We start from the raw sequence: 14,242 nt of genomic DNA, 5'->3' as shown, positions 1-14,242 counted from the left end.
GGGGCCCCATTAAAATCTGGGGGGAGAGGATTTAGTTTAGGCAGGTTAGGTAAGCTTTCGTACCCTTTTACGTAGATGTACCATTATTGCAAAAGCTGCCCTTTAGCCTGATCGAGAGGATGCTGGCAAGCAAACAGACCTTAATTGTACCACTAATCGAGTGGTACACACAGTTTGCAGTGAGGAGACGGCACAGGTTGTACAACCAGTCGCTGCTAGAGGAGCCTAGCCCGTGGTCAACTTGGGTCGTGCTGGCCTATTTCCGGCTTAAGCCGTCCACGTCACGCTTGGAAACTAGCAGGGGGACGGGACGGTGGGGCACGCACGTACGTACGTGGACGTGGATGGATCAGGAGACGCGTTGGCCAGAGATCGACGATGACATCTTCGTCTCCACCGCATCGACTGTTGGCAGCAGGCAGGCTTACCCCGTGCAACGACTGGTCCTGCATGCTAATTTGAAAACCAGGCAGAGCACGCTGGTGCCACTGGTGAAATACCAATTCCCCTGTGTGCGGCAGCGTGTTTCACTACGTACGGCGACTGCGACGTCGGCGGAGAGAGAGAGAGAGATTCCTTGCTTCCACGGATCCAGGGCTGTGCCTGCGCACGCGAGGGCCTATGTGGTGCGGTGGACGAGGCTAGGGCCACATGGCACGATGCTCAGTCTCCGTGTCCGCATCGCGTGGCGTGGCGTGGCAGCAATTAACCAGCTGGACGGATCGGTCTGGGCAATAACATTTCCGTCCTTTTCCACCGGCTCCGGGCCGTAGCAGGCCTCGCCCTCTGGCTGATCGCTCTCACTGCCTGCCATGCCATGCCCGTTGCTGCGTGATGTTTCAGTCCCCATGTCGTCGGTAAGATTGAGGTGGAAACTCAGCAGGTGTCCCCTCTCTCGATGGCCAGGCGACCCAACAGCAGCAGTAAAACTCTCCTGTGGCAGCGTTGTTTCTCACCGTGAAATTCTACTAAATGGCCGGGATGCATGGTAGTGGGAGGGACGTAGGGTACGTAGTACAAAACGGCGAGTAGCATGCAGTAAAGCTTGGGCATCGCTCCACATAACGTTCGTTCTGTGCTAGAAAACGGCCACGCATGGCCCTCCGCAGTAACCATGGCCACCAGTCACGTTCCCGCATACATCATCAGCAGCAGGACAAAGGAATGTGCCAAGAACAAGTTTGGTTGGCACCACCATCACCACAGCTATTACCATTACCATTACCTAGGCCAGGAATGTGCGGCCGCGTCAACAGTACAAGTCTGGCGCCTGTTCCCCGGCCGTACACAACCCCTTAACACACTAGCTCCCAAACCGACCCAAACGAAATTGACCACCCAGGCATAATACTATGACAGTATCCAGCCAGGGCCAGCGGTGCCTCCAAGCTCCGCATTGGCCAGGACTACTTTCTTGGAATCAAGACAGACAAGACCCCAAGAGCACAGCATCAGCTTACGCTGATGGCAACGCACATTAGCATGTGAGGGCGCATATGACGATGTCCCCCGGGCTCTGCACGTACGGCATCCACCAGTTTTTAATGGACGGCGACCGGCCGGCCGGCCGAGAGGGGCGTTGCGGTGGCTCTGGCCTCCAGGTGACCGGGTGCACCGCATCGATCATATCCTCGGATCCGTCCGTCACATGTGGAGACGGAGCGAGCGGCACGGGACGCGGTGGAGAGCCACGCCGCCATTGATCGGGCGGTACGGGCGCCGCATTGGCTAGGAGGTCGCAGAGCGCGAGGCACGGGAGACCTGCCAGCCCGGGCCGTGGCAATTAATCTGAATTTTCAGACCTGAAGCTCGTGGGCGAGGAGGGCGGCTGTTCTTCAGGGTTCTTCACGGACGTACGGCCGAACATGATCTGATTTGATCCCACAAAATACAAGGAGCAGGTGAATAGATCGGGGTCACCAACCATCCATCTAAAGGAGAAATGATGATCGGTTGCGTAGACCCTTCTTCGGCGAAATCATGTCGGTTTTCCTTGAAGAGAAGGACTGTTACTGCATGATCTACGAATCATTGGGTGTCAATTAGTGTTGGCATTCATTCAAGGGAGCTACTCCTACCACCACGAGAGACGGAGAGAGATATTTAGTGAACGTTAACGAACAGTTAGAGGCACTGGTACGAGAGTGGAGCGTACTTAAATGGTGCACATGGGGGCTCAACGGAAAGCACTTGTTATTGTCTTCTACTAACCTTAACAAACCATACTCATGGAACATTCATTGGGGTCGTTTCGTTTGACTTGCTAAAGGAATGGCTAGCCAATGGCCGAAAGACAGACGATGGATTGGAAGGATGAGTGTGGTTTCCATCTCTTTTGGACTCGGATAGAAAGAAGAAAAAAGTCCCTCCGTGAAGTACACCTGCTAGCGCATTTTAACGCCGCAACGAACAAAAAGTGCTTGCACTGGCAACAAATCATTGGATGCCTTGACGCCCACGTGGCCATAACACAGGAGGAAAGCCCTGCCATTGTCACGCCACTCTTGTTTTTCTTTCATAACGAGCGGAAAAAGATGCATATATCCTGGAGATCTCTGAATGAAAAACCTTCACAGAGAAGTGGCAGATAACATACGGAAGCAATGATAAGACCAGACCAAAAGGAGGATCATGTTGACCTGTTTCTGGGCTCAATGCAACACCCAAAACAATTTGCATTTCAGTGCTGCCACTCAAAGCAACTACTAGCAGGCAAGGCCGAAATGGAGCAGAAGAATCAAATTCTTTCCAGTAGCAGCGGCAAGTTAGCTGCTCAGTCAAGAATGTTGCTGGGCCTTACTTAGACAAGAGGAAATAGTCAAGGCATGCAACATATATACATGATTACATGCTACTGAATCCTGATCCCTCCCCTCGCCCCTCCCCAAATCCACCCCAATGCCTACCCTAAGCAGCTACCATAATTTTGCCTTCCTCATTTTCCAATACAGTAAGAACACAAGGTCCCAAGTACAAAATACAATCCGCACCGCAAGTAACATTCCTAGCTCACCTATCATCGCTGGTTAAGCCCTGATTATAGCGGCCATATCCTCTTCCGATGACGTTTCAGGTCTGACAATCTCTTCAGGCGAATCGTCCAGCAGATCGTCCTCAGCCTCCGGCTTTCTAGGCGGTTTAGTTTGGATCAATCTCCTTAGCTCCATCTCCAGTTCTTCCGCAACACTCTCATTTTTAGTAAGGAAAGCTTTAACGGCATCTTTACCATGGAACTGCTGTTCGTTGAAAGAATAGTACGCGCCCCCGGTCTTCTTAACAAGCTTGTGCTTTAACCCAAGATCGAAAAGCTCTGAGCTGCGGCATATTCCTTTTCCAAATTCCAGCTCAAACTGTGCAGTCCTGAACGGTGGGGCATGCTTGTTTTTCACAATCTTCACAGTAACCTGACTTCCTATAATCTGCACACAAAAATTCATTGTCATCATTTCCATGAGATTGTTAGATAAGAGCGTGTATTTTAGTTCAAGCCGCTCATCTCACATTAAGAGGAACCTAATCTGCAAGGTCAGTTATTTTATTTTACCCAGTGATGGCATGGCTTAATATTCAATTCACTGCATTGATAGCAAAAGACAAGCCGGGTTACATGTATCGCATGTCGAAATTCAGCACAATGAGACAATTAAAAAAAATGTCTCATGCAGAAATGACCCTCAAAAGAAGTCAGTTTTGAACACTAACACCGACTTGTTAAAAGCATCAGCCAATTTTCAAAAACAGCTAATGTTAAGGATATATGAATTAGTAAATTACCTCTTCACCTTTCTTTACCATACCAATTCGCCTGATGTTCAGGCGGACCGAGGCATAAAATTTAAGGGCATTTCCACCGGAAGTGACCTCTTGTGGCCCTCCAAATCCTCCCCCAAATGTCTGTACCTTAGACCTGATCTGCAACGTGTTCAAGGATACAAATTATTAAAAAAATCAAAATATGTGAAGACGAGAAGACTGGAGAGGTTATTGCAATGCCAAACATGGGAACTTTCAGGAAAAATGCAGGATGAATGCGCATAATAATGATGACCATCTCCAAATAATCATGCTCAACAAACAGAGGATCAAGAAGAACCAGTTGTGTTGCTCTAAAGAATGGAATGAAGTATAGTTTTAATGTTTCTTAATCTTCAAAGAAAAACATTTCCTAGCTTTAGCGGAATATCATTCTGGAAGTTTCCAGGTAATTATACCCGCAAGAAAAATTAAAATGGCTGTCAAAGACTTACTGACTTGCATCGATTAAATAAATCTAAATTCCAGTAGTTGATGAATAATTGCAAATTTGTGTGAGTTGTCTACTCACCATTGAGCCACTGAAGGAATCCTATGCCAACTTAGAAGCAAAAAACTCAAAGAAATGGCCATATAATTAAATACCTGATTAATAAATAGCAAAACTGTCTGGGATAGTGAAAGAGAATGGCTCAGCTTGCGAAGAGCTTGACTCATCAGTCTGGCTTGGAGAGCCACATGTGCATCACCCATCTCCCCATCAAGCTCGGTCTTGGGGACAAGAGCTGCTACCTGCACAATAGAATAAGATTGAGTAGTGTAAATAACTCTGAAACGAAGGAAGAATTTTGGTTATTAAGATGGAGTAGCATGTTTAAAGTATTAACTTGACAATGCACTAATTTGAGCAGTATTGCAGTCATGATTAAGTAGAAACTAATTCTGCTATGAAATAGAAAATCAGATGGGAGGGGCAGCGGTCAAGGTCTTACACTGTCAACAACAACAACATCAACAGAGCCACTTCGAATCAGCGTGTCTACAAGACTGAGTGCCTGCTCAGCAGAGTCTGGCTGAGAGAGAAGTAAGTTACCGGTGTCGACACCAATTGACTCTGCCAGAGTTGGATCCAAAGCATGCTCTGCATCTACAAATGCACAATAACCTAGAGACAAGGCAAACCAAAAAAGTAAAAATAGTTAAGTTGAATTTCGAAAACCACAGGACTATGCCTATAAACTTGAGTGCACTTAAACTAAGATTTAATTCCTTCAACAAGTTCAATTGTGCCAAGTAAAAGTTTATGGCTCATACTGAAACAAAGTAAATCCGGATTATGGAAGAGCTCCCATTCATGGACTCATAGTTGACTTATCTTCATATTACGTACTCTTATGCATAAAATTAAATTTTCGCCACATTCCATGCTTTAAGCATAAAAGAGCATGTATCATATCAGATGCAGACAGAAAGGTCCAAAATTAAATACACTGGATTACTAATGTACAGCAGAAATAATTTGGGAATTGACATCAAAAGAAAATTAGTGTGACAACTTCCATTTGTTCGAATAGTTTTTGGTTTAATAGGCAGGTTTGAGAAGCAACACGTGTACAAAACAGAATTAACAATACATCTTAAGGTTCACGTTATTAAGCAGTTGCAGGTTAGCAGAACCTTGATTGATGCATGCTACATCAACAGCAGTTGAGTAATATTGCTGAATCACCACCTGGTGAGTCCTATGCGGATATGCTACAAAGTCCACACTTACTTCCATAGACTGAAGGGGAACACAGAAGGGTGCCACTTTTCTCTAGTACTAGTAATTAGCCAATCACAAGAAAAGAAAAACAGAACATCACAAGGAAGTCAGATTCAAAGTTTTGGGCTTACCACCGCCGCTAAGCTTTTGTGCTTCTGCAATAACGTGAAGTGCAAGAGTTGTCTTTCCTGAAGCCTCTGGGCCGTACACCTCTATAACACGTCCCTGCAAAGAAAATGTCATGCCAATTTTACAAAACAAAATACATCATTGCAAGAAAACCATAAACAGTTGCTAAAAGATAACGCCATAAACGAGACTAGTGCCTAAAGTCAAATGTAAATGAACAATTTTGTGGTACCAAGCAGATTAAAAATTGCATAATCAGCATCAAAGAGCTTCCGCTCTGAAGAACATCTGTAACTGTATGGGAATGTGTACCTTTGGAAGCCCACCAATTCCCAGTGCCAGATCCAAAGAGAAAGATCCGGTAGACACAACAGGTACTTCTCTATGACCTTCAGAGCGGCCAAGCCACATTATTGCTCCTTTCCCAAACGAAGTTGTTATTTGATCAATGGCCTGATGTAAAGCCAAGTCTTTCTTTGACATATTCTCCTCACCGGAGTCGGTGCCACTTGACTTTGACTTCTTTTTGGCTAAGCATACAATAAGAGACAAATCAGTAAATGGTTCAGTATGTAGTAGTACGAGTGGAACATAGCATGCAGTGCAATACAGTAGTGCAGGTAACAGTAAGAAGTACTAGGAAATGATTCATTAGGTGGTAGCAAACTAGCAATAAAGCATAATGGAAGACAAATAAGTAATCATGCAACTGAATTTCCTAAAATTATATGTAGGTTCAAATATCAGTTTGAACAACAAAATTAAGCAGTTATAAATTGATCCACATATTGCAATGCTCAGAATACATGGCAGAATATTTGTATGAACATACGAAGAAATGATGTCTACAACCTTTAGATGCGAAATCTCGGCAATGAAAGGTAGAGCCACAGATCACCTGCCTATAGCTCTGCAGAAATATCAAAACATTAGCAACAACATCTCAGTGTTCCAGTGTCCGTAAACCATTGATTCTTATGAAATTGTCCCACATAAATCAGCATCCTTTTATAGCCCATTAGGGAGAGACAGTTGGTGAACTCTAATGCGCTATCGCGTTTCCTTCAGTAATTCTCTGGAAGCCTATCACGTGTGATACATTTGTTCCATTGATTTTATTAGTCCCTAACGGATACCAGCATACCAGAAAGGCGCTGCAAACAAACTCTTCAGGCCAACTAGACGGCTACAACTTGCGAGGATGAAAACTGCGTGGGGCTAATCGAGACTCAGAAAAGCAGCTGATGCATTTTCAGCACTCCATCACAGGTAATAAGTCTAAATAAAGCAGACAACATATTATCGCAAATTGCATTTTCAAACGGCAGGTGCAGAACAGGGGGTGATGATAGGATATACCTTAAAACAAATCGTTAAAAGAATAGTGATTAAAACGGCGCCATCTGGTGAAATACACTAAATTGAAGCGGGTTTACAGGCTCGCACGGTGGGAAATCGTGATTAAAACAGGAGAAATCGGGCCCCCCAAAAGGAACGCAACCGATCAAACTCCGAGGCCAGAGCAGGGCTCTGGCATCCGATCACTGCAGCGGAAGCATTGAGCCCGTCCGCTCTGGCTGCGCGCCCCCAACCCCCAACCCATCCGAAAATGAAAACAGAACACGCTTATTAGAGCGCACAGCGGAGAGGGCGGCAGCAGGGAGAGTTTCGACCTCGGGGCAGGAGGCGGAGGCGGTGGCGGCCGAGGCGGCGGAGGCGATGGCCCGCCGCAGCGACGCGCGCCTCAGGAGGGTCGCCATGGCGGCTCGGTGGTCTCCGTCCCCTGCAGCCGCGAGGGGAGGATTTGGGGAGGGAGGGGGGGGCTAGGGTTTAGGGTTTTGCGCGCTCGGTTTTTTCTTTTTTGCTCAGTGTTTTCGGCCGCCTCCTCCTCCTTTTGTTTTGCGCCTCCGGTCTCTGCTCCCCGTTCTCGGGCGACGGGAACCGCGAGCGAGCGAGCGAGCGCCCCACTGCTGGCCCGCACACCATGGGGACCTACGACGACCAACGTGGGACCCGCTTGTCTGGGTCGACGAACTGCCCGAGACCTGTGTGGGCCATATCCACGGAAGGTTTTTTTTAGGCACAGTTAGGGCCTCTTTGATTCGTAGGATTTTAAAAATGTAGGAATAGGAAAAATATAGGGTTGGAGTGGCATGCCCACTTGAATCCTACAGGATTAGCAATAAGTGTTTGATGTCACAGAAAAAACAAAGGAATTGTAAAAAGAGGTTGGAGTGGATGTTAGGTTTCCTATGAAATGTAGTACAAAATATTCTATAGGAAAAATTTCTATGGAATCTAATCCTATGAACCAAAGGACCAACATAGAAAAAAATCTTAAGGATTTCAATCCTCTAGAAATTCTATAAAATTCCTTTGAATCAAAGAAGCCCTCAAAGTGGCGGAACAGCTTTGTTTTGCGCCTCCGGTCTCTGCTCCCCGTTCTCGGGCGACGGGAACCGCGAGCGAGCGAGCGAGCGCCCCACTGCTGGCCCGCACACCATGGGGACCTACGACGACCAACGTGGGACCCGCTTGTCTGCGTCGACGAACTGCCCGAGACCTGTGTGGGCCATATCCACGGAAGGTTTTTTTTAGGCACAGTTAGGGCCTCTTTGATTCGTAGGATTTTAAAAATGTAGGAATAGGAAAAATATAGGGTTGGAGTGGCATGCCCACTTGAATCCTACAGGATTAGCAATGAGTGTTTGATGTCACAGAAAAAACAAAGGAATTGTAAAAAGAGGTTGGAGTGGATGTTAGGTTTCCTATGAAATGTAGTACAAAATATTCTATAGGAAAAATTTCTATGGAATCTAATCCTATGAACCAAAGGACCAACATAGAAAAAAATCTTAAGGATTTCAATCCTCTAGAAATTCTATAAAATTCCTTTGAATCAAAGAAGCCCTCAAAGTGGCGGAACAGCTTTGTTTTGCGCCTCCGGTCTCTGCTCCCCGTTCTCGGGCGACGGGAACCGCGAGCGAGCGAGCGAGCGCCCCACTGCTGGCCCGCACACCATGGGGACCTACGACGACCAACGTGGGACCCGCTTGTCTGCGTCGACGAACTGCCCGAGACCTGTGTGGGCCATATCCACGGAAGGTTTTTTTTAGGCACAGTTAGGGCCTCTTTGATTCGTAGGATTTTAAAAATGTAGGAATAGGAAAAATATAGGGTTGGAGTGGCATGCCCACTTGAATCCTACAGGATTAGCAATGAGTGTTTGATGTCACAGAAAAAACAAAGGAATTGTAAAAAGAGGTTGGAGTGGATGTTAGGTTTCCTATGAAATGTAGTACAAAATATTCTATAGGAAAAATTTCTATGGAATCTAATCCTATGAACCAAAGGACCAACATAGAAAAAAATCTTAAGGATTTCAATCCTCTAGAAATTCTATAAAATTCCTTTGAATCAAAGAAGCCCTCAAAGTGGCGGAACAGCTTTGTTTTGCGCCTCCGGTCTCTGCTCCCCGTTCTCGGGCGACGGGAACCGCGAGCGAGCGAGCGAGCGCCCCACTGCTGGCCCGCACACCATGGGGACCTACGACGACCAACGTGGGACCCGCTTGTCTGCGTCGACGAACTGCCCGAGACCTGTGTGGGCCATATCCACGGAAGGTTTTTTTTTAGGCACAGTCAAAGTGGCGGAACAGCCGCTTTCTCTGGATTCGAAGGCCCAATAAGAGGCGGGAAAGATCTAACTAACCCATACGGTCCGGCCCGGCCCGTTCAGTACCTTCGTCTCCCTCGGCCTTGCCACTTCTCCCCGTGAGGTTTCCTACAAAAAAAAAAAAAATCTCCCCGTGAGGTTTCGAGCGAGATCCGGCTCCCCTTCTCCTCCACGTGGGATTCGCGTGAATTCCGCCCTCGTTCTCCAAACCATCGGCTTCGGAGAGGCTTGCTTTGAGTGAGATCCAATTCTTTGGCCGCCATTGCTGCGGCGCCCGCGTCCGTTCCCAGCAACAGGAGGAGGTCTCTGTACATGCCCGTCATCTCCCCCCTTCCTTTCTCGCTCGCGCCAACGCCGGCTGCTCCCGCGGCGTCGCGGGCTCGCTGGAACAGCTTCCTGCACCACTGGCGTTTGCGAGGTAATCTGAGCTCGTTTTCTTTTGTGCTTCCGGTCAACTATGTATATACTGTGGGTGTGGCCTTGACGACTTGTCGCTGATGGTGGATCGCCCCATTCGCCATGCTCTGGAATGGATACACTTCTGAAACTTAGAAATGTTCTGCATATTTGATTTGGTATCTGGGTTGCCTCTGAAGCTCCCGTCTGAGCTGAACACAAATGCAGTGCAGATTCGAATGGACTAATCTGGACTGTGGTCTTGGACTAGAGCTGGACTGCTCAATGTATGAAATTATGTACGGCTACATACTTTCTTGCTCTACTGCTAACTAGTACTCCGATGAAGCATAATGGAGTAGTTCAATATCGTTTCAGATCAAATTGTTCAATTTACTTGAATTAGAATGAGTTATTTGAATGCGGTCGAAGCGGTTGCTAGCATCGTCTCCTACGAATAAGTGTCTGATGTTTTTGCGTGGTCTGACGCTGCTGCCAGTTGAAACAAAAGCAGGTATGTGCAGCAACGGTTTTGATTCAACTAACTGCCTTCGTATGGAGGAGGTTGAGCCAAATTTATCCCCATTTCTCCACAAGCTTTTTAAAGAGGTTGGTACTGTTTGCACTTCTGCATGTTGTTGATAGTATAACAGAAAGGAAACTGAATGTATTGGGAAATGACGACTGGTTGTTGCAGTGGGATGACCGCAATGCGAGGGGCTTGTTTCACCACGACATCACTACGTCTGAGGCCAAGGTTTCACATTCTTCTCTGATTAACTATACTGAGAATTCTCTGGGCTTTTTTTTCCTAGCTGAATTTTCTACTGTCACGTTGACAGGTGCTACCTGGAGAACACAATTTTGTGGCAACATTGATAGAAGGGCGTGACCAGAAGAAGCGGCCAACTGAATTTGGAATGAACCAGGTCCTCCAACCATTTCATAGTGAGAAGTTCAATTTCACTAAAGTTAAACCAGAGGAGGTGATCTTCAGGTTCCAAGAAACTGAGAATGATTCTGCCCAGTATTTTGACGGAACTCCTCCCACTGTTTCAGCTTCTCCTAGCTGCATTTTGATCAACGTCAGTGTGTCTCCATCTCTGACATTACTTCTACCTCAGCTAGACTGAAAACTGATTTAACGTTTCTGTATTCTGTCTCACAGGTGAGCCCAATCGGGTACTGTCATGTGCTTTTGACCCCTCAAATCCAGGAATGCTTACCGCAAAGGGTTGATCAAGAGAGCTTCTTACTGGCCATGTATGTCGCAAGGGAGGCAAGGAATCCATTCTTCAGAGTTGGCTATAACAGTCTGGGTGCCTTTGCAACAATCAATCACCTCCATTTCCAAGTTAGTCATATTCAAATTTCACAGATTATCTCTGCCTTATGCTCCCCTCTCACACATATTGCTTGCCAGGCATACTATCTGAAAGTGCAATATCCAGTCGAGAATGCGCCGACAGAGAGAATCACAGTCGTACGGAACGGCGTCAGCATTTCTCAGCTGGTGCGGTACCCAGTAAGCGGCTTTGTATTTGAAGGCGGAGCGAGCCTGGAGGATCTGTCACAGGCCGTCTCAGATGCATGTATCTTCTTGCAAGAGAATAACAGACCTTTCAATGTCCTTATCTCTGAATCTGGCAAGAGAGTATTCCTTCTACTACAGGTACAGTAACGCAAATGCAACCTCTTCTTTATTTGTGATCTAGAACTGGATTGTCGGCTTAACATTTATCCCCCTTTGAATTGTCCGATCGACCAGTGCTACGCTGAGAAGCAGGCTTCCGGAAAGGCGAGCCAGGAGTTCCTCGACATGAGAATCAATCCAGCGGTCTGGGAGCTCAGCGGGCATTTGGTTTTGAAGAGGAGGAAGGACTACGACGAAGCATCCGAGGCAACACTATGCAGGTTTTTGGTTGAAGCGTCCCTGTCTGAAGCAGAGTTCCAGGAGCTGAAGAGGTGCCTCTTGGAGTTCCTGGCCACTGCAAGTCCTGAAAAGTAGAGATGAAACCAAACCAATTCTGAGGTGCTGATCAGTAATGTTGGGTGTGCTAAGTTGTTTCACATATCCTGTCAACTCTGAAATCAGCATAGGCCTGAGGGCCTCTGATGAGTCATATGTTTGTTTCATATATCCGTTGGTAACAACTTGTACATTGTCATTGAGCGTTTCGGAGCCGAGTCACTCTTTTCTTAGAAAACAGGGTGCTGAGTTACCGTAGCAGTGTAGATGTGTTCAATCAAAGCCTCAAACACCATAATCCTCCATCATGCATGCGCTGCCGAGGCTGTGTTATATCGGACCGACAATTGTTCCAACCAGCAACCAGTCTTGCCAGCCTCATATATATATTGTCTAACACATGTACCAAGTGGCCTATTAGCTCAGCTGGTTAGAGCGTCGTGCTAATAACGCGAAGGTCGCAGGTTCGAGACCTGCATGGGCCAATTTTTAGTTTTTAATCACATTTTCTTTATTTTTTAAGGCTTCGTTTTATATATATTTTGCAGGTGGGGACCGAGATCATTTCACTTCAGGCAGAAGAGGACCAGCCCCATGGCCACCTGCGTACCTCCTGCCCACCCATGAGCGAGCAGTCGAGCAGAGAGATTCCTGGCCCCGTACCGAAAGGGAAGCCACTCAAGGGACCGGTGCACAGCACGCTGGCCCGCAGTGCCCAAAGCGGCCACGGAACGGACCACCAGGCACTTCCAATGGCGCTGAATCAACCAGAGGTCACTGTACCCATGCCGTCCATGTGCGCGTTCACAGCCACAGAGAGAGGCAGCGCCCGTGTTATTCAAGGCCCGTGTTTTAATCACATTTTCTTTATTTTTTAAGGCTTCGTTTTATATATATTTTGCAGGTGGGGACCGAGATCATTTCACTTCAGGCAGAAGAGGACCAGCCCCATGGCCACCTGCGTACCTCCTGCCCACCCATGAGCGAGCAGTCGAGCAGAGAGATTCCTGGCCCCGTACCGAAAGGGAAGCCACTCAAGGGACCGGTGCACAGCACGCTGGCCCGCAGTGCCCAAAGCGGCCACGGAACGGACCACCAGGCACTTCCAATGGCGCTGAATCAACCAGAGGTCACTGTACCCATGCCGTCCATGTGCGCGTTCACAGCCACAGAGAGAGGCAGCGCCCGTGTTATTCAAGGCTCGCGCGTTTCACAGCCGAATACCGATGGACATTCTTGAATCATGGATCGCGATAGATCTTGAAGGGGCCCAACCCAACGCTTGGAGAGAGATAGATGATCGTGTCGATGGTGATCGCATCTTGCTCGTCGGTGGGATGGACGGCTATCCGATCGGATAGGAACCGGCAGCTGGTTGAACGTTGATGGGTTATTCTAGGGCATCTTCAATGCCGATCCTCAAACCTACGCAACCGTTCACACCGTGTTGTACGAATTGCGAAAACCATTTGTATCGGTCCACGGCGAGGCCCAAACGTGTTTTCTCTCGCAAAGACAAACGTGAGGAGGTTTGCAGGAGTCCGGATTGTTCTCAATCCCGTTCTGACCGCCCTGGCCAACCCAAACCACCCACCCGTCCTTCCCGTGCTTTTCATCCCATGTGGATTCAAAGATGTCGTACCTTTAAGCCACCACTATCTTTTAACTTTTTGATGAAGTTCATTTTTCTTCTCGGCGATGCATATGCCTGGAAAAAACCGGTGTTGTTATAGTCCTCATTCTCAACCAATTCACCCTTGATCTCTGCATCATTTGTATCTCCTCTAGCTCTAGAAGATATCGAATCAACTCATTCAATTCTTTTTTCTATTCATCATTCATATCATTCATCGGTCCAATCATCACATTCACTAGATCTCTTTGTGCTTTGCGTATCTCTTTTTTGGCTTCTTCAGAACTCTTTGATCCCAATCATGGAATCGCGAGTGTAAGCGGTTAAGTTTTTCGTAAAAACAGTTCACAGTTGGGTGAGCCACCACATTTTCCATGCCTCCATCATGGTGTCACTGAATTTCTCCTCCTGAAGCCACCTTACGTGAAACCTTCTTGTCGATCGTACGACGCCATTGGCTGGAACAGGCAAGGCATACTATTCTGTATTCACTAGGAGAGGTCGGTGATCGGAATGGTCACATCGTAAATTCTCCAGAGCTGCTAGAGGGAATAAATTTGATCATGCATCTTTAATTAGGCCACAGTCCAATCTCTCCCTCATCCTTCCTCTTTGCCAAGTGAACCCATCTCCTAAGAAACCAAGATCCTTAAAGCACAGTTATCAATTGCACTCTCAAACTCGCGCACGTACTGTTGTGGCCGAGGATTACCACCTTCCTTCTTGTGCAAGAACTGGATCTCATTGAGATCACCAACGAGCAGCCAAGGGAGGTCATTTTTCGATAAAGGGCGCTTTTATTAACAAAGAGCGGCACCTGGCCTCTGCATAGCGAAGATGCACACAGCCATCAAACAAACAGTCTGACAAAAAACATAAAACGACAAAGTGGCAACAGTAAAGCCATATGGGGCCGAAACTA

At 47.2% G+C, this 14,242-nt stretch overlaps 2 protein-coding genes and 1 non-coding gene across 11 annotated transcripts; 2 read left to right on the top strand and 1 right to left on the bottom strand.

Annotated features, from left to right (window-relative positions):
* Positions 1-2,724: 2,724 nt before the first annotated feature.
* On the bottom strand, positions 2,725-7,461 carry LOC119277843 (DNA repair protein recA homolog 3, mitochondrial-like). The gene is made up of 8 exons (XM_037559170.1): positions 7,321-7,461; positions 6,500-6,557; positions 5,960-6,177; positions 5,650-5,743; positions 4,746-4,918; positions 4,399-4,545; positions 3,775-3,912; positions 2,725-3,419 (listed from the first exon to the last, which is right to left on the bottom strand). The coding sequence occupies exons 1-8, from the start codon at positions 7,405-7,407 to the stop codon at positions 3,027-3,029; spliced, it is 1,308 nt and encodes a 435-aa protein (XP_037415067.1). The 5' UTR covers positions 7,408-7,461; the 3' UTR covers positions 2,725-3,026.
* Positions 7,462-9,430: 1,969 nt separating this feature from the next.
* On the top strand, positions 9,431-11,886 carry LOC119277841 (GDP-L-galactose phosphorylase 1-like). Of its 9 annotated transcripts, none has more exons than XM_037559165.1 (8): positions 9,669-9,740; positions 9,952-10,017; positions 10,218-10,327; positions 10,416-10,475; positions 10,561-10,803; positions 10,887-11,072; positions 11,142-11,390; positions 11,487-11,886. In XM_037559165.1, exons 2-8 carry the CDS (start codon positions 10,008-10,010, stop codon positions 11,724-11,726), a joined length of 1,098 nt encoding a protein of 365 aa, XP_037415062.1. In that variant the 5' UTR covers positions 9,669-9,740; positions 9,952-10,007; the 3' UTR covers positions 11,727-11,886. The 9 variants fall into 9 exon arrangements, with proteins under 9 accessions (XP_037415059.1, XP_037415058.1, XP_037415060.1 ...); XM_037559167.1 differs by having other exon boundaries at positions 9,691-9,740; positions 9,947-10,017; positions 10,230-10,327; XM_037559168.1 differs by having other exon boundaries at positions 9,693-9,740; positions 10,230-10,327.
* Positions 11,887-12,098: 212 nt separating this feature from the next.
* On the top strand, positions 12,099-12,172 carry TRNAI-AAU. Its single transcript has one exon. It is a non-coding gene; the product is annotated as a tRNA-Ile (tRNA).
* Positions 12,173-14,242: the final 2,070 nt, after the last annotated feature.

This window comes from Triticum dicoccoides, chromosome 3B (assembly GCF_002162155.2).
Source record: "Triticum dicoccoides isolate Atlit2015 ecotype Zavitan chromosome 3B, WEW_v2.0, whole genome shotgun sequence".
NCBI lineage: Eukaryota > Viridiplantae > Streptophyta > Magnoliopsida > Poales > Poaceae > Triticum > Triticum dicoccoides.
The sequence above is the reverse complement of the archived record's forward strand: the minus strand, read 5'-3'. Positions and strand labels throughout refer to the sequence as shown.

What these genes read in the sequence shown, in the direction of transcription:
- LOC119277843 (XM_037559170.1), bottom strand. Translation starts at nt 7,407, where the DNA reads ATGGCGACCCTCCTGAGGCGCGCGTCGCTGCGGCGGGCCATCGCCTCC. An exon ending in CCTCCGCCTCCTGCCCCGAG is followed by an intron (nt 6,558 to 7,320) that starts GTCGAAACTCTC and finishes ATATTTCTGCAG; the next exon opens with AGCTATAGGCAGGTGATCTG. An exon ending in ATGTTGTTGTTGTTGACAGT is followed by an intron (nt 4,546 to 4,745) that starts GTAAGACCTTGA and finishes TCTATTGTGCAG; the next exon opens with GTAGCAGCTCTTGTCCCCAA.
- LOC119277841 (XM_037559161.1), top strand. Translation starts at nt 9,635, where the DNA reads ATGCCCGTCATCTCCCCCCTTCCTTTCTCGCTCGCGCCAACGCCGGCT. An exon ending in TCCACAAGCTTTTTAAAGAG is followed by an intron (nt 10,328 to 10,415) that starts GTTGGTACTGTT and finishes TGGTTGTTGCAG; the next exon opens with TGGGATGACCGCAATGCGAG. An exon ending in TCACTACGTCTGAGGCCAAG is followed by an intron (nt 10,476 to 10,560) that starts GTTTCACATTCT and finishes TCACGTTGACAG; the next exon opens with GTGCTACCTGGAGAACACAA.